Source organism: Pseudopodoces humilis, chromosome 10 (assembly GCF_049639895.1).
Source record: "Pseudopodoces humilis isolate 2021_Gansu_Grassland_sample_001 chromosome 10, ASM4963989v1, whole genome shotgun sequence".
Lineage (NCBI taxonomy): Eukaryota > Metazoa > Chordata > Aves > Passeriformes > Paridae > Pseudopodoces > Pseudopodoces humilis.
In genome coordinates, this window is record NC_142209.1 from 30,160,445 (window position 1) to 30,179,113 (window position 18,669).

Sequence of the window (18,669 nt, forward strand, 5' to 3'; positions counted from 1 at the left end):
TCAGCTGCTTTCCCACTTTGGTCAGACACAGCAATTCCTCTCCAGGCCTGGGCATCAAGGACTCCTCACTGCCTCAGGCCTGAGAGATGGAAACAAAAGTGAGTTGGGGGCAGCAAACTGGGGCTAAATGACTTCATGACCTGGAGCTGGAATTGGGAAATGAACCCCCAATGTGCAAATGGAGCAGATTTATCGAAGTGTAAAAGGCGTGGTTCATTTTGGGTGCAGCCCCTGGGGGGCTTTGTGTGCCCGAGAGGCACCTGAAGGCCCTTCAATAAATAGAGCAGCTTTTTATTCCCTTAACTCTGTCTGGCCTCTGCTTTTAGGTGGCCCCAAAAAGGCACCAGTGATTCCAAGTGGAACTGTGGCTCATGGAATACCAAGCTGTCAGATCCATCACTGTGCTCTGAGTTCATTCCACCCCTGTTTTGGGAGCAGAGGGGGAAATTCCCATTTCCAGTGCTGGTGGAGGAGTAATTCTCTTTTCATTAGCGCTGAAGTGTGGCAAAATGGTGTTTCCTGTAGCCCACAGAGACTCCTGGGGGATTTCAAATCACGGGGTCAGATGAGTGCAGCTTCAATGGCCTCTCCTCTGCTTCTGGAAGTGTTTGGTGACTGATCCCCCTTTTAAATGTGGGGTCACAGCCCTGGGACTGGCCTTGTGTCCCCAGGAGCTGCAGAACAGTCGAGGTGGGACAGGACCTACTGAGGTGCTCTGCTTGGCCAGGACACCTCTCCTGATGTGTCTGGAGTCACTTTGGGATGTAAGAGTTATTTGAAAATAACACCCAGGGAGTGGTTCATAGAATTAATGCAAAGTGTTTATCTTCTTGAGTTATTTTTTAAAGTTCTTTTAAATTTCAAGTGAGAGATTCAACCTAAGAATTTAAAATTGCACAGATTTGCACCCCTTCCTCCTTTCTGCTCAGGAAAGGCAGGATGGGGATTGTATAAAATATAAATAATGTACAAATTATCATATAAAAATGATGCAGATGAAGTATTTAAACAAGTGACCTTAAAATTTCTGTCCTTATTAATACAACTAATACTATAAATGAGAGCAACCTTGTAGTTTTTATTGCAGACACTGACTCACAGGGAGGAAATTATGTACTGCCAGTTTTTTTTCAGGTTACTACTCATTCATTTTTATCTCTTGACAAAAGTGTGTGTGTTTTGGTGCAAGCACCTGCACATGGAGCAGTTTATGCTAAAACTTGAAACCTGGGTGTCTCTCCAAGTGCAGGCACTGGGAGACAGCTCCCGTTCCAGAGGGGTTGTAGGGAAGGCTTTTGGGATATTTATCCTGTGGATGCTGATGGTTCCTGCTGAGAGATCCTGAAAAATTGTACTCTTGGACATTTAAAGTAAACATTTCTGTTATTAGGTTGCCATCAGCCCATTCATTTCATGCACAGAAGTTCAGTGCTGTGATTTATGATCTTTAAATCCCTGGATTTAAGGTTGTCTGCTTGGGTATTGTTTTCTTCAGATTCAAGTTCCCATGCTGCACCATTTCTCCAAGCAAAAACCCATCAGCCTCTGCCTTAATTATGTAAAACTGATCAGGAAACAATCACCAGTCTTGGTATGTCTGTCCCTTTGTGCTGTGGGATTTTTTCCTGGTTTTACTATAAAATTACACAATCCTGGCTGGAATGTTACATCAATTGATCCATGTTTTCTCTGCAGACTTGCTGTACATTGTATTCACGAGCAAATTGGACAAGCACAGTAATTACACTAAAGTGCTATCAAACCCTTCTGGCTCTAGGGTTGCAGCTGTTTACAAGTCTTGGGCTGCTGCTTAAATTTTTCCCAGTTTTTAGTCATTTTGACATGAGTTTGAAAGCAAACCAGAAAACTGAAACCCAGAGTTCTCCCAATAGAGTGAAGGCTCTGCTCAATTTTGCTCCTTTTAAATGCTCAATTTTAGGTTCTCTTAAAAGGAAAAGGACTAACAAAATGCAGTAAGGTGAAAACAATTCAATAATCAAAATGTTCTCAACCTGTAAAAAAACACAGAAATATTTTAAGTTTTACATCTTAGAGGCTGGAATGAGGAATAAGTGTAGGGAGAAGAAATCCAATGCCGTTGAGAAACCCATCTGCTTTGTATTTTAAGAGTTGGGTAGCATGACTTTCTTTTTTTCTGCCATACACATTGTCAGGAGAATAACCTTAGTCAAGTTACATTGGCTAAATGAATAATCTCTTGAACATGTGGAACTCATTTTCTTGGGGCATTTTCCCCTCTCACTCTTTTCCCCTTCCTCTTCTCTGGTCCCTTGAAAAAGACAAAAAACCCCATTGGTTCCTGATTGCATTTTTTTGGTATTCACTCAGTTTTCCAGAGTTTTTTCTCCTTGCAAATGCCACGAGTTTTCCAAGGGAACAAATTTCTACAAATTGTGCTCTACTTTGCTTCTTTTCAGTGTTGTGCCCACTCCCCATCTCTCCTCTGAGGCCTGAAATGATCCTGTGGGATACATAAATGTTCACTGAGATGTTTTTGGCCATGAAAATTAAGATCAAACTTGAATCCCAGTTCTCCTGTGTTGCTCAGAATATGTTCCAGTGCTGCAGAAATGTGATGAGCTCCTGGTGGAAGCTGGTGGGAGCTTTATTCCTAATTAGGGACTTGATGAGCAATCTTCATGAAAAGAAAAAATGGGAAGGGAGATGATGTTTTCCCACTTAAAATCTTAAATGTTGGGGAGTGTGTGCACCCAAAAGGTGTGTTATGAACCTGCAATGTTCACTGGTTCTAACTTACATAATTCTCTTTATTAATTAGTGTTCTGTGCTCTGCTGGTTATTGATTTCTCACTTCTCATGCTAATAAATCCACATTTTTCAGTCTTTTTAGTATCTTTTTCCCAGACAGGGAGTTTGTTAGGCTCTTCTTTGCCTTCTGCTTTCTGCGACATTTCCTTGGAGGGATATAAAATCTGCATTTTAGGTGTCTAGTTTTCAGCCTCATTGAAGCTCATCAGGGTTAATTCAGCAAAATTTCAAATTTTAGCCATTTTCCAATCAAACTCCAATAATATCAATCTGAGAAGAAAGGTAGCTACGTACTGGCTAAAGTGAAAATCACACTGCTTATGATCAATTAAAACAATTGATTAGAAAAGTGAATTAGAGGCTTTAATCAGAGAAACAAATTAGGAAAGTTCTAATTTCCAAGAGCCTGTGAAGGCACTGGCTGAGCTGAGCTCAGCATCACTTTTCTCTCTGATTCAGGTGTCTGTGGCTGCTCCACAAATAATGTAATGAGAAAGAGCATTAATTAGTTAAATCCCTTCTGAAAACACGGTGGTTTTTTCAAACTCACAGGAGGGGAAGAAAGGCATTTGTAGGGTGGTGTTGGGATATTCCTTTCAGATCTGAGCCCTCAGTGCTCCCATCCCACTGGATTTGCCTTTCCCTGTGTTTTCCTCCAGTTCACTTCAGCTTCTTCCATGTCTCACTGGAAATTCTTGGAGGAAAACACAGAGCATGTCCCCGATCTCCTGGGAAGCTTCTATTTAATGTTCCTTGGTTTTAGAAAATGGTAACAAAACAGAACACGAGATGGCTTCAGACACTGCAAAAATAAACTCCAGGCAGACGCCGCAGGTTTCCCTGAAAACAACCTCACTTGGAGAGTCCCACCAGAAAAATGATTTGTTGGATATTTGTTTGCTCACTGCTTTTTAACCTTTCAAGTAGGAACCAGACCCTGGTTAGGGGCTGCTTGAATTTTAAAAAGTATCACAGCCCTGCTGAGCTAATTCTGCCTGTGTTTTAATTTGATTATTTAAAAATTATTTTATTATTTAATTTATTAATTAAATAATAATTAATTATTAATTTATTTTATTTATTTAAAAATTTTATTATTTTGTTTTGTTTTAAATTATTTGTTAAATTGTTTTATTTTAAAATTATTTTTATCATTGAGTCCTTACCCAAATAGGTAACAGCTAAGTGCCCTAAACCTGCTGAAAGATGGGTGTTTGTTTTTTTCTTCTTTTTTTAAATAACTTGTATGGATGGTGAAGCAGCTTCAATATATTTACAGCTCAGCGGCTATTTTCCTAATCCCGTGTTTGTTTTCCCTCGTTCTCTTTGTCTCAAAAAATGTAATTTTTGTTGTCAGGGAGATGGATTCATGGCTTGTCTGAAAAATAAAGTAACATGCAAATGGTTGAGTGCTCTGCAGAGCTGTTGGTGCTTGTGTTTGGTTGGGGACCTTGGAGATTTGGGGGTGGTGGCTCTTTCTGTTTGTGTTGATGCTGTGCTGTCAGACTGGGCCTTTCAGAAGTGTTTTTCTTGCTGCAGTGCATTTTAATTCTGAGGAACTGAGGGGACAAGCCACTTAATATTTTACTTTTTATGCTGTGCTTAGTTTAGGGTCTTCTCTCGTATTTAAAACTGAGTTGCCTTCAGTTTCAGTTAAATAAAAGTCTCTTAAGTGGATTTTTTGGGACACCACAAAGCTAAACTCAAGCTTATCTCTGGCTTGGTGGAAACCCGACTCCATCCTACCCTGAGATGTGGTTTGGGTGCTGGGCCCATCCATCACTGTCAGACCCCACCTGTGCCAGGCATTAGACACTGGTGACCCAAATCTTCCCTGTCCCAGCTCCTGAATCCTCTCATTACTTCCTGATTTATCTCCCTCATCAAATATTTGTCCTGCTGTCCAAAGCTAAAAGCCAGGCAGTTGGAGTCATTAAAGGATATATGGAGGTGCCACAGAAGAATTTCCTAGGAAGCTTCAAGTGCTTTGACCCAGGCAGGTACTTGAAGAGTTTAGGAAAGCAGGAGCCTGATACTTTGGGAATGTGTGTTTGGAAAATAAACCTCAGGACATCCACCCAGGGCATCCCCTGCAGGCTCTGGGGGGCCACATCTCCCAGCTTTCCTGAGCAGCTATGATGGATCTCCAGGTGGGGATCCCTGCACATGCCAGGATTTATCTGCCTAGGCTTGTGTTTGTGTAGCCAAACAGGAGAATGATGGAGCAGGAATGATGTGCCCAGGATTTGGGTGTTGCCAGAGGCCCCAGGGATGGGTCAGGGCTTTGTCTCAGCCCCTGGCAGCAGCGCTGAGCCTAAAGCTGAGCAGAGAGCTGCAGGTACAGCCAGACTGGTGCTCGCCAGTGCCTGAATAATCCCAAAAGAATCTTTAGGAAGATTATGATAAGCTTTGAAATGGTAGAATTAGAGCATCATCAGGGTTGGAAGAGACCTTTAACATCATCAGGTCCAGCTGTTGACCCACCCCTGCTGGAACCATTAAAACACATCTCCCAGCTCCAGATCCAAACAGCTCCAGGGACAGGGACTCCACCACCTCCCTGAGCAACCTAAACCAATGCCTGACCCCAAAAACGGTGAAAAAAATATTCCAATATCTAACCTTAATCTCCTGTCTCTGTTTAAGGCCATTTCCATTTGTCCTCTTGCTGTTTTGGAAATGTCAGGATAAATCAAACTCTCCAACACTGTTTTTTTAGTGTTGGAAAGTAGACATTGCTTCAATGACAGCACTGGGGTAGTTCCACCTGGATGTGAAAATAAAGAGGTTTTTCCCAGTTAATTACTGCATACAAAGGCAAATGAAGGAAAAGTAAATAAGGTGGCATTTGAGGGCTTGAGGATGTGCTGGGATGTTGGGAGTGCTGGTGGGGATGGAGATATTCCATGTCTGGTGGAGGAGCAGCTCAAGGGAAAAGGCTGAGCTGGGGAAGGGGTGGATGCTGAGGCATGGGAAAGGCTGGAAGCTGAGCTGGGGAAAGGCTGGATGGGGATCCAGAGGAAAGGTTGGATGCTGATCCAGAGGAAAGGCTGGATGCTGATCCAGAGGAAGGTCTGGATGCTGATCCAGAGGAAAGCTGGATGCTGATCCAGAGGAGGGTCTGGATGCTGATCCAGAGGAAAGGCTGGATGCTGATCCAAAGGAAAGGCTGGATGCTGATCCAGAGGAAGGTCTGGATGCTGATCCAGAGGAAAGCTGGATGCTGATCCAGAGGAAAGGCTGGATGCTGATCGAGAGGAAGGTCTGGATGCTGATCCAGCACAGCCTTCCCTCGTTGGGAGAGCGAGTGGCGCTGGATTCTGGCAGATAACGCCAGACAAGCATCCCTGTAAGCATGGCTGGGATTGTTCTGTGGGGGAGCTGAGCCTGCTGCCATCTGCTCCACAGAGCCAATTAAACGAGCGGGGTGGGAAGAATGAAGTACAGATGCTAATGGGCTCTGTAAACTGCAGGGCAAGCTCTCCTAAATATTTAGACTCTTTTCCTGACGTTGTGTGTGGGGCTGACTTGTGAAGTTCCCTCATCTTCATTTCAGGTTGCCACTTAGCTCTGATTCTCTGCTTAAAGTTAGGGCACTTCTAAGTCAGTGAAATTAAAGATGTTTGGTTTTTTTAGCCCTGGGGTGGAATTGTGCCCAGGAATTCTTTAAGTAGGGAGCAGATATCTCAAGTAGGGACTGGACCCAGGCAGGGGCTGAGCAGTTCATGTGTAGCTTCGGGGTTGGATTCTCAATCCTTACTCGATTTTTACTGTTTGTTTACTCGTTATCTTAGTTTGACAGAGAAATTCCTGCTTCCCTCTCTCTGCCATGCACAGTGCTTTTAATTAAAACATCAGAATATACCAGAGCATTTTAAAGAAAATAGTTAATTCAAAATCAAGCAAAAATAGGTTAAAAACCAAGCCAAATAAATCCCTGCAGGCACTGTGACGCTTACATAACCATGGATGGTGTTCTCTGGCATTATTTTGCAAGTTCATAAATGAGCTACATGTGAAAAGGGTGGAAGAAGGGTCAGCTTTGTGTCAGGGACAGAAAACTCCATTCTCAGGAGCTGACAGTTGATTTCCTCCTCATTCCTTTTGATGTCTGCACACTAAACGCTGCGTGGACAGAAAAATTCAATTCATTTAAAACATTTTGCATCAAAATGACATGCTTTAATGTATTTCCTTCTGATGTTTAACTTATCTTTTCATCTCATGAGGGAGGAAAAAAAAAAGGCAACATGTTTGTAGTTAAAGTACCCAAGCAGAACTTTAAACAAAAGTCTCAATGAGGAGGAAGTCTCGATGTACAGGCAGCTTTTAAGAGTAGGTACCTTGTTTTTTTCACCCTTCTTGGCTCTCTGAGCCTTGTTAGCCAAGGAGATTTATTGCTGCCCTTCCAAATGCTTCTTCAGAATGAAGAGTTTGCATTTTTGAAATTCCTCAAGTCCTCAGGAGGAGAGGGATAAGGGGAAGTGATGATGGTGAGCACACCAAAAGGATTTTCCAGGCTGGTTTTGCCAGTCGGTAACTGTGCTGGGAGGGAATCAGCTGAACCTGCATCAAAAAACTCCTGGAGCTGTGGACTCCCAGAGTTGTCAGGGAGATGAATTGGGATGAAATCTGGACTTTTTAGTAGTTGCAGTTGTTAGTGCTGATAACACAATCCAGGGTGTTGAGGAATCCCTGTCCTTTGCCAGCTGCAGTGTCACATGTGCGACTCAGCACTGCCAGAAGCGGGATCCATTCCCTCTGTGAAATCCCAGCTCTCCTGGAGAAATGTCTTAACAGCCTAAATAACCTCCATTTATTGCTGTTACAGCTATTGAGACCACTGGTATCAATATTTTAGGAATATTAGGAATATTTTAGGGATACCATACATTTTCCGGTGGGCATGACCCCACTGTCCCCAAGGGGAAAGCTGTCCTTGGAAGTGAGAGATCTTGGAAGAGAAGCTTAGGTGATCAGCCAAACTTTTTAGCAATGCTGTTGGTATAACCCCAAATCTTTCCAGTCTTATTTTTCAGTCTGGAAGCAGAATATAACAAAGTGTTGAGTGTTTCTGCCTCTGTTTCTGTAAAATTCCTGTGAACTGAGCTTCCCATGGGAGGACACAGCTCTCACTTCTATCTTCTGATATAACTTTTTTATTTCCTTTGTTATTGAGGAGGTTGATCTGGTTGTGTTCAAATCAGGTCTCACTTGTCTCTCTTCCACAAATTAAGTTTGTCTAAATTTGGCTCCCAGCCCCTCATGTTTTATTTGGAAACAAGTACTTTCAAAAGTTGATATATTGGGTTAAATGTTTAGCAGAAGAAGGGTCATAGTTTGCACGTTGAACTATTTTTAGCACCTCATGTCAGTTTGGTAAATAAGCAGATGTTTGGGGAAAAACCCTGTTATGTCTTTACCTTCCGAAGTCAACCTTTCCATGCAGATCCCCCCATGGAGACATAATTCCCCTTGGGAAACCTGGCATTGGGAGACTCCCCAGGTCCTTCTCTCACCCCATTTCCTCACCCATCCACCTTTTGGAGCTGCTTTCCTGTGACATTCATGACAAAAAAGCCTCTCACACATATTTTCTGGTTTTATCTTGCAGAGGATATTCAACTCCTTCGTGTACACGGAGAAAATATCGAATGGAGAAAGCGAAGTTCAACAGGTGAGACCAAAACCCCTTCCCAGCTCCACTGGCAGAGTGAGCTCAGGGAATTCTTTCTGTCTGGATTTGTGGCCCCTTTCTAACTTCAGATCACAGCCAGTGGAATAGGACATAAATGGGGATGGGCTGCATGTGCTGATGATGCTTTTGAGAATTTTGCATTGCCATGAAAAGCTTTTCCATCTGTTTGGTGTGGGGCTGTCCCTCAGAAACAAAAGGACCCTCATTAATTGTCAGGTTTTCATGTTGAAAGTGTCTCTTTTTAAATTTCAAATTCAAAGTAAACCTATTAATATTATTATGATGTGGAAATGGTGTTTTGTGGATGTACAGGACAGCTACAGCCTGGTGCATCACAGGTGTGGTTTTAATTTTGTGAGGTTTTACTGGAACACATTTCAACATTTAATTTTCAATTTGACATTGAGATAATACATGGACAGTTTGCATTTTAATACATGTGAATATTTTTAAAATTAATTTTGGATCAGTTTTCAAACAGATCAAATAGGTCATGTTTTATTCTTGCAGAAATTAAAGTACCAGTTTGTGGTAAAGGGGATGGGTTTTGGTCCAAGAAATGGAAAAAAGAAACAGCTTTTCTTCCCAATTTAAGCATGGACTTACTCAAACTTCAGGAGTAACCTGACCTTCCTAGACCCCTATCAAACTAGTTTTAATGTTCAGAAAAAACAGAAGCTCCTCAGAGTGGGGCTTTCCCAGGGGAGGAGGGAGTTGCTGCTCAGCCCTGCAGGTAGCCCCATTGTGGTTTCCCAGAGCAGGTCAGTGCATGGTGTGTTTGTGTGGATTCAAACTGCTCATGGAATGCAGAAATAATTTACACTCCAGGTTGTGCTTCCTGGAAATGCTGACATTTCCAGACTTCTTTAATTATTTTACTGAGGAAAAAGTCAAAGCAGAGCTGGCTCAAATGGGATCATAAGGAAATTTTAGATTGGAAAAGATCTTTAAGACCATTGGTTCCAGAACTGCCAAGGTCACCTCATGTGTCCCCAAGTGCCACATCCACATGGAGGGACTCCAGGGCTGGACAACCCTTTCCATGAGGGAATTTTCCCAAATATCCAATCTGAACCTCCCCTGTCCCTGTTCCTGGGAGCAGATCCCAAATCCCCCCGGCTGTCCCCTCCTGCCAGGGACTTGTGCAGAGCCAGAAATTCCCCCTGAGCCTCCTTTGCTCCAGGCTGAGCTTTCCCAGCTCCCTCAGCCTCTCCTGGGGCTCCAGATTCTTTCCAGCCTCCTGGAGGCTTTGGTTTCCCTGTAGGCATGCCCAGGTGGGTGCCTGGAAGCAGAGAGACCATGGCAATGTAATTGTCACCATGATTTTAATGATTTAAATCCCAAACCATCCCGACATCCCGCAGGATGGGTTCTCTGGCTCTGTGCTGTGCAGCATTTCCAGGAATGTTCCTGGGTGGTCTGTGCACCACAGAAGGGCCATGTGGGCTGGATCAGACGTATCAGATGGCTTTTGAAAGGCAAAAGTGTTTTTGGGAAACCAAGAAACTGGATTAAAACTTCTTTGAAGTCCTGACTACAGATTCTCTGCTGCGGAAAAGACCTTGTTCCCCAGAGCAGATGTCCTTGTTCATCCCAAGTGGATTTAAAGGGCTGTCCAAACACTGGAGGTGGGTTGATGGATTTGGAGCTGTCAGGGGAGAAAACAGGGCTCTGGTAAAGTGTAATTACTGTGGTTAAAAGCTCTACAGTGAAGTGGATGGAAGAATAATTGAGCACTTCTGGTTCATTAATAACCAGGTCTTTTAGCCCTAATGAATCCCCAGTAACACAACCTGAATTTTCCAAGAGTAGAACATTGAATGGGATCATCTTGAGCAAAGGCAAACAAATGTAAGCAAATGAAATCCCCTGCCAGAGAAATCTCATTTCTGCTTTGGTCATTCATTAACATTTTCATAGCAACTGATATCCAAAGGCAATTAATGACAGTTTGATGTCAGCTGGGATTGTTTTGTTTTGGCAGAGCACTGAATTGTAGTGGGGGTGGTGGGTTTTTTATACCAAACCATGTAAATAATGACTCTCAGTTTATTGAAAAAGTGAAAAACTCCAGCTGGCCTAACTGTTCAATACCTTTGCCTTTCTTTGTGCCACACAAGGAGCGGTTTTACCTCTCAGCATTGAACTGGTTACACTTTTAAGGTCTGCAGTTATAGAATTACTGTTGTACCTGACAGATAAAACCTTTTCTGTTTTGAATAGGTTATTAAAAACGGGATGACAATGGCCAAAAATAACTTGGATTCCTTCCCTGTGAGTTATTTGAGTATCAGAGAACTCTCATATGATATGAGAATGCAGTGGTGTGAGTTAGTGATGTAAATAAAGTGGGAAAGGAGGAGTTTTATGAGGGGAAAATCTACATTAGCTGATTCCGAGGAAGTCAGTGTGTGCTCAGTGTCCTGCCAGACATCTGCTTTCTGTGATGTGGAGAGAAGGGATCTGGGCTCCACGGAGGAGAGAGGCTGAAATGCTCTCAAGCAGGAGATTTCCCAGCTTTGAGGAGAAAAGGCTTGAAAAGCTCAGACCATGTTGGATTTTTAGTTTGGTTGGTTTTGGACTGGGCAAAGAAGTCTTTGGGGAGGAAATAGATCTGAAATGTGCTGAAAAAATTACATTTAGCTGTGGAGCACAACACATTCCCTGGCTGTGAAAAGTGGCGTGTTCACACACAATAATGAATCGTGAGCCTCACAATAAAAGGCAATTATCTGTGTTTAATGTACTTCCAGAATGAGTCAGGAGTTGTGGCCCTCTCTCTAGCTTTTGCTGTGCATCTAACATCTTCCTTGGTATAAATCTTGGGAAGCTTTGCCAAAGGTACTGGCCAGTAGGAAACCTCAAATGAGTGCTGGTTTCCGTGACAAAATGAACATTGGAAAGTGGTTTCCTGCATCCTGATTGCAATAATGAAATATATTTTCAGTGTCATCCAGAGAAGCAGGAAAGGGGACTTTCCACAAGGGAGAGTGGACTTGAGTTGGAAGTTTAGGTGGGATTTTAGGGAGAAATTCCTCCATGTGAGGGTGGGGAGGCCACAGAAGCTGCGGCTGCCCCTGGATCTCTGGTCGGAACACCCTGGGATAGTGGGAGGTGTCTCTGCCATGACCCTTAAGGTCCCTCCCAACCCAATTCCCATTCCAGGATTCCATGGATGGTTAGAATCTGTTAAAACAGAGGTGTGGGATGAAGCTGGAGGTGATTCTGTGATCCTTCCTTGAACCATGTCCCTGCTGGCCTCTGGCTCTTCAGGGCTGGTACAAAACCAGTGCTCTCTTCAAGAGCCACACATTTATTTAAAATAAATAACATTGAAAGTTTCCTAGGCTAGGAATCCATGGATGCACAGTTGTGATGGGGCAGCAGGATGAATGCCTGGTGGGTGATGGAGAGAGGTGCTTTTTTTCCAGATTTTTCTGGTTTACAGAAGGAATTTAAACCTCAAAATTGTAACTCAACTCTTCCATGTGTAAGCAATCCTTTCTGAGGAGCTTGACAGTGTTATATCCCTGGCTGTGAGTCCTTCCTGGCATCCCTGCCTGTCAACCCCACTGATGCATATTTTATATACAGCCTTGGAAACATGAAAAATACCTTGTCTTTCAAGCTACAGCCAGAAATAAAACCTCACCTTGGAGCTCTGCTTTCCCTCAGAGCTCCCAGCAAAGGGAAGTCTTGAGAGCTGTGGAGCTTTGAGGGGGAAGAAGCTTTCAAAAAAAAAGCTCGAGGGAACAATGCAAATGAGGGAAATGTCTCAGGGAGAATTAGAGGAGCTCAGTGATGTTGTGATGAAAGGTTGTCAGTGGAGATGGTGACAATTGAAGTGCATTACCCAGGGGTGCTGCAGTAATAGAAACAGGTGTTACAGTCCAACCTGTCTGCAAACCCAAGGGCTTTGGCTGCGTGTCAGCTGCCAGAGGAAATCCAGGGAAAAAGCAGGGCTAATGGCAGCATTGTTCACAGACAGCACTCACTGCTTATTGTTTTTTTTTATTAAAATTGAGGAGAAAACAGAGAAATCTGAAAAGTGCCCATGAAGGCTTTGCCTTGCTGTTGTTTTTGAGATGAGGTGAAGAGCACTTTGTGTAGGATAATAATATTTTATGTCAATCTCAAAGTATCCAGATTGATTTCAGTCTCCATTAAAATGGTGAATTGGAGCATTTTTGTGGGAGCAGGAAATGTCTGTCACACTTGGTACCCACTCAGGTGTGGAACACCCCTGTCCCTTTTCTGTGCCTGACTGGGGACACAGTTTTCCAGTTTGCCTTAAAAATGCTTCAACAATTATGTAAGCATGGTTTCATAGTTCAGTGTTCTGTCCTTTCATTATTTGTTATCTCTCTTTCTCTACTTTGGAGGTTTTGTGACCAGTGTGGGTCTGGCATCCATCAGCATCCAGCAGCTCTCCAGCTCCAGGCAGATTAAAAAAAAGCAGGGTATGTGTTGGATAAAAACTCCAGGTTTTTATTTAGAAAGAGGAGAAGGTGATTTAAGCCTGCAGCTTTTACTGTGACAGGCTCCAGCAGCTGAGTGCATCACCCTGCAAAGGGAATAAAGTTTGGGAGGGAAGTGAAGCCCAGCTATGAAAGAAAAGTTTGTTTTGTTAGGCTTCATCTGGGTGATACTTCTCAATTTGATGAATTAAAACCATTTGTTTCCAGTACTTCATTGGTGTGTTACCCTCAGTTTCCTGTCATGGTTTATTAATTTGAAGAAATTTTCAACAAAAAATTCTTTTTGGATCATCTTGCCCTTGGTGACTTTATTGAGTTTGCTGGTTTTGAAGTGGTTTGGATTGTTGGGAGCATTGTCTTGTTATCAGAGAACAATATTTTTAGAGTTCTTTAGATTAGACAAAGTCAGTTGTTCCAGCCATGGGCAGGGATTGGTGTCTGGAGCTCTGGGAGGTTTCAGATCCCTCCTTGCTGACATGCACTTGACTCCGTGCCCCAACCGAGGCGCTGGATCCCATTTCAGAAAAATAACGGGATGACTTTGAGCCATTCAGAGGTTTTTCCTTGGGAGACGCAGTTTGGGAACAAAGCATTTGCTTTTTGTCAGCTTCTGAAGTACAGGATCTTCTGAAAAACAGATTTGTCAGATCTTTAGACTCGGCACAGCAGGGTGAAATTCAAAGGCTCTGGGGCGCTTTTATCGTTCAACCTAGAAGGTGAAAACTCATCAACACCGAGTCCTCAGCTTGTACAGCATTCATTTATCAGAGAGCAGCCCTGATTCCAAGCCAGAAGCCTTTTGTTCTGGGGCCCTGTGATGGTTTTATGACTGCTGATGATGCTCAGCAAACTTCCTAATTTCAGGTAGGGAAACCAAGAGAGAAATCTCAGATTCACATATCTGGTTTACCTTGGCATTTCATTTGCCCAGACTGAGAGGAGAACTTTGTTCTCACCAAATCTAAGGGCTCTGATTTAGGAAACTTGGCTTGTGTTTGTTTGAGACCCTTCAGGAGAATCCACTTCTAAAGAACACATTGGAGGGTTACAGCCTGACAAAAAGAAAGTTTACTGGAAACCAGGAAAGGATCTCCCCAACAGCTTATTATCTTAACAACTGGGAGCAATTTAATAGTGCTGGATGTCTAATATGGAGGAGCCCATTAGCAGTCCTCTGGTGCCTTGGCAATAAATCATTCCACAGAACTAATTAGGTGTAATTCTGCAAGTCATTTGAGCGGGGTCCTATTAAACCTGTGCTCCCTGGAGACGCGTCCTGGAGCCGCAGCATTCCCGGGGAACAGCGGAGGCAGAGCAGTGCCGTATCAGCGAGGCTCCTTCCTCACAGAACCAACTAAATCCTGACTAAATGGCCTGTTGCTAAGAGTTAGGAGAGACATTTGTTAGTTCAGGGTGTCTGGAAAATCCAGGGCTGTTTCCCAGTGCACAAAAGCGGCAGCAGAAACGCAAAAAAAAAAAAGTTGGCAGAAATGCAAAGCGTTATTTCTGATCATTCAACACCTCTGTCTGTTGCTTCGAGATGATTCTTTCATTTGGGATGTGTCTGGCTGATCATTAAATACATTAAAAAAAAGCCTGATCCATTTCATCAGTTCCTCCCTTTGATGAAAGACGGGGAGTGAAAGTCTCAGTAAATGTTCCCTGTAAAACCTGAGGCCTCCTGGTAGCTGTGTTTAGGAGCAGCCACAGATTTTTCCCATTTTCCCTGGCACTCATTAGGCAGGCTCCTTGTGAAGTGCCTAATGAAGGGACACAAACGAGCTCTTAGTGACAGCACAGTCACTCCAACAGCCTGGGATGTGTCCCAGCAGGCTCGGCCCTTCCCAGCGCCCAGAATCTGCCTGGCATGGAGAGGGCAGAGGTGGCACAGGAACCACCAGCCCTCAAATCACACCAGATTGGAAGCAGTTGCTGGAAAAAAAAAATTCATTTTACTTCTCTGTCTTGATAGGACATTTGTGTTTGGGTTCTTTTCCCCCTTGGACTGAGGTTGATGAGAGAGAGGCAGTTTTCTCTCCTTCAGACTTGGTTGTTTATTCTTCTTTTATCTATATTACATATATACAAGGTACAAGGAGTTATGTGCACTAAGAAAGGTGCAAAAGTGGCTAACAAAGATCTTCTTCAAGGCATTTTATATGTCTGTTTACCCAATTAACAAATGCCAAGTAAATTATTTTTCTTAATGACCCAATGACCCAACACCTGAGTGCTGCAGTGCATCATTCTCTATCCAATCACTCATTGCTACCCAAAAACCTCTAGAAGAAGAAGAAGAAGAAAGAAGGACAAGAGACAACAGCCTGAATCCTCCATCTTGTCTTCTGTTTTCTAAACTAGTTTAAACTCTAAACTTTAACTTTTTCACCCAGTGACTTAAGAAAATTTTCTAGTTTATACACTCACACTCTTGGTTTTTCTATTTAACAGTTGTTTTCAGGGTGTTATATGAAATTCAGTGTTTTCTTGGATGTCAGAGGCAGGTATCAGAGATAAGGGCACACTGTCTGTGCCTCTGACTCCAACACTTTTCTTTTAATTATTTTCAGAAGCATTTAAAAAGAAGGGCTGAAGTACCCAATTTGTTATTTCCAGAGTGAGGCACACTAATTTTTTTTAATGGTCTGAGAATTGTATGGGAGGGGCCACAACCTGTTTGTTTTCACATTCTGAAAGGAGAGAAATTTGCTCTTATAAATCAGAGTGTAACCTCTAAACCTTGTCCTGATTTATAAGGAGTCCCTTCCTTAGAGGGACCTCTGACAACAAAAGGCTTCAGGAGGAATTTCACTGGTGTGAGGCTTCTGTCATTATTTTCCTGCTGCCGTATTATGACATCAATTAGAGATTTTTCAGTTTGTGGTTGGAGCTGTGGGTTGTGAGCAGGCACAGGGAGCTTTAGATCAATGAGGAAAATCACCCAGGCAATGCTCAGCCCGTGGAGCCTCCCAGGAAAGCAGAAGGGAATACAGCAGCAAAGCAAAATCTGGGATGGTTATTTTGCCCAAATCTCCATGAAAGAAGTGGTGAAATACTTCTGCAGTTCCACCTGATGAAGAGGCTGCTGAGGAGCAGAGAAACATTCATGGCAGTATTTGGGGTTATTTGGGTTCCTTGGACCCTGAGGTTGCTCCCATCAGTGGAAGATTTGCTGTTGGCTCTTTGCTCCTGCAGCAGGAGTTCTGTGTAGGGGAAGGCATCTCTAACACCATTATTTGGGTTTCTCTGAAGTGTCCATGTAAAGAACTTCAATAAATTCACTTGTGGCTTGGTTTATTCTCCATCACACCCTTATCAGGCCTTGGAGCAAGCCCCTCAGTGTCACATCCAGCTGTGAGTTCTTAGTGAAAGGGAACTTTATGTGATGTAAAAACACTTTTCATCCTGCAGAACTCTGCTGAAGCACCCATTGCTGGATGGTAAATGTATTTTATTTTCTGGTATAGTCTCCTTGCTGCAGCCAATATTAATTACTTGACTTCTTGAAAATAAAAGCACAATGAGCAAATCAGAAAACAATTGTCTTTAACGCAGGTTTTAATTGCTTGATAAAGAACAAGGTAATACAGAGAAACTGGGTTGATTTTAAGCTTTCTTATGGTTTTTTTTTTTCAGTTGGCAAAAAAAATCCGTGAGAAATTCAACCGTTACTTGGACGTTGTGAATCGGAACAAGCAGGTAGTGGAAGCTTCATACACTGCTCACCTCACCTCACCCCTGACTGCCATCCAGGACTGCTGTACCATCCCCCCATCCATGATGGAGTGAGTATGGAATTCTGCAATTCCTCCTGCTCTCATTTAATCTGCAAAGAAAATGAGGGTTTCTTTGTAAAATAGCCCGAGTTTTCTGCTGCTTTGGGTAAAAATGGAGAGGGCACAATTCCAAAGGTGCCTCTTATCTTGTCCTCATTTTCTTCTACATTTCTCCCACACCAGTGTTTAATGATGGGCTTTAAACAAGAGCTGGGAATCAGCTGGAAGCAATAAAAAGAAAGTTTGTTCATGGTGTTCTGTACAAAATGAGTCTGTGTAGATCCAAGACACCGTTTTTGCACGGAGACACTGCTTGCCCTGAATAACTCTCCTCAAGCTGGTCATGGGACCATTTTCTGTCCTTTGAAGTATCCAAAATCACAAGTTGGTGAGCCCATCACATGCTAACAGCACTGTGTTCCAGTTTAGTCAGGTTGACGTGCTGCTGTTTGATAGTAGAGGTTTAATGAAATCAAGTCCATCGCTTGGGAACTGGGTTTGTTCATGTTCAAGTTGCTTTGGTTTTAAATACAGGAGTTTGGAGTAGGGTAAATCCAGGCAGTTGGTTGTCTTTAATCATTTCTATTGTGCTGCATATTTGCAGAAATTCTTTTGGGTTTTCTAACTGTAGAAATGTGTGATAGAAGCTGTGATTTTTCCAATAAAATAGGAGTAATTTTCTTGAAATGCTGAACATATTAATCATTTACTTCCATGTGGGCTTGAAAAGAAGAAACTTCCTGTTTATACAAACTTTGATTACAGACTGATTTTTACTGTTTATATTTCAGTCTGATTTGAAAACATTTGAGAGGGAGGGAGGTAATTTGGGTCATCAGGTGACTCCAAGGGCACAGGTTTGGAGGTCTCTGTGCAGTTCCTGCTGGACAAGGTGCCTGTGGAAAATGCTGGCACATCCAGGCTGTTGGCAGTGTGGACAAAAGGGTCAGGAATTCTCTGAGGATGAAAACCTCTCTGTGCTCTGATCCCAAAATCCATGCAGGAGTCAGCAGGCAGCAGGAACACCTTCCAACCAAGGGCTGAGGGGAAGGAGAAATGGGATTTATCACCCCCTTGTCAGTGTGGCCTCATTTTTCATTAAAAAGAGAAGTCTGTTTTTATTCTGGAAACTTGAGTGAATTCCTTTTCACTTTGTCCTCCAAAATTATGTAGCTTGGAAGTCCTTTAGAAATTTCTTTACCTGTGGTGAGCTTGCATAAGAATCATTGCCAGTAAGTGGTTTAAAACACGAACAGCTGGCAGAGGGGTGAATTTGCTGTTTGCACAGCTCCTCATGCAGGCTTTACAATATAATTCTCATTATTTAGTTGCTTGGATCAATAATTAAATGGTTCCCAGATCAGTTTATCAGCTGCAGGATGTTCTGGACCTTAGCAAGACCTGGTTGAGGTATATCTGACCATTGGACCTGGTGCTGACTGGAGGAAATCATCTGCAAGACAAAAAAAATAGCTTAAAAGTGTATTTTATGTTTGAAACTTCCAAGTTTTAGCTCCGTGCTTTGTTGCTTGCCTGATTTGTCTAAATGCTTCTGCCATCATTTCAGTTTTTCTCCCCTTTCTGCCTCTCCCATCTGCTGCTCTTCCTTTCATTTTCCTTCTCTGTGGCATCGCCTTTCTGGGAGATTCCTCATTTTGATTAAAATATCAGGAAAGAAACTGATTCACCTGGATATTGTGATCTCATTTTGAATTCTTCCATGTTTAATTCATGGACTAACAGGGCCTGCACTTGCAGGAAGTTAAATTGGATGTGCTACTGCTGGTAACAGCTTATCCTTGGTGTTTAAAATGTTTAATGTTGGTGTTAAAGCAACAATAATTATATTTTTTTGGTTAAAGTATTTATTAATTGCTGCTGCAGAAGAGGTCAGGTGGACAAAGACCCAGATTTGGCTGTGAAAATT

General features: G+C 42.8%; 1 protein-coding gene across 1 annotated transcript in view; it reads left to right on the top strand.

Annotated features, from left to right (window-relative positions):
* The window catches only part of CACHD1 (cache domain containing 1), an 84,973-nt gene that overhangs the window by 20,227 nt on the left and 46,077 nt on the right, over positions 1-18,669 (top strand). The window contains exons 2-3 of the mRNA XM_005521310.3: positions 8,405-8,467; positions 16,603-16,751. Coding sequence (XP_005521367.2) covers positions 8,405-8,467; positions 16,603-16,751 — 212 coding nt within the window. The remainder of the gene's footprint in view (positions 1-8,404; positions 8,468-16,602; positions 16,752-18,669) is intronic.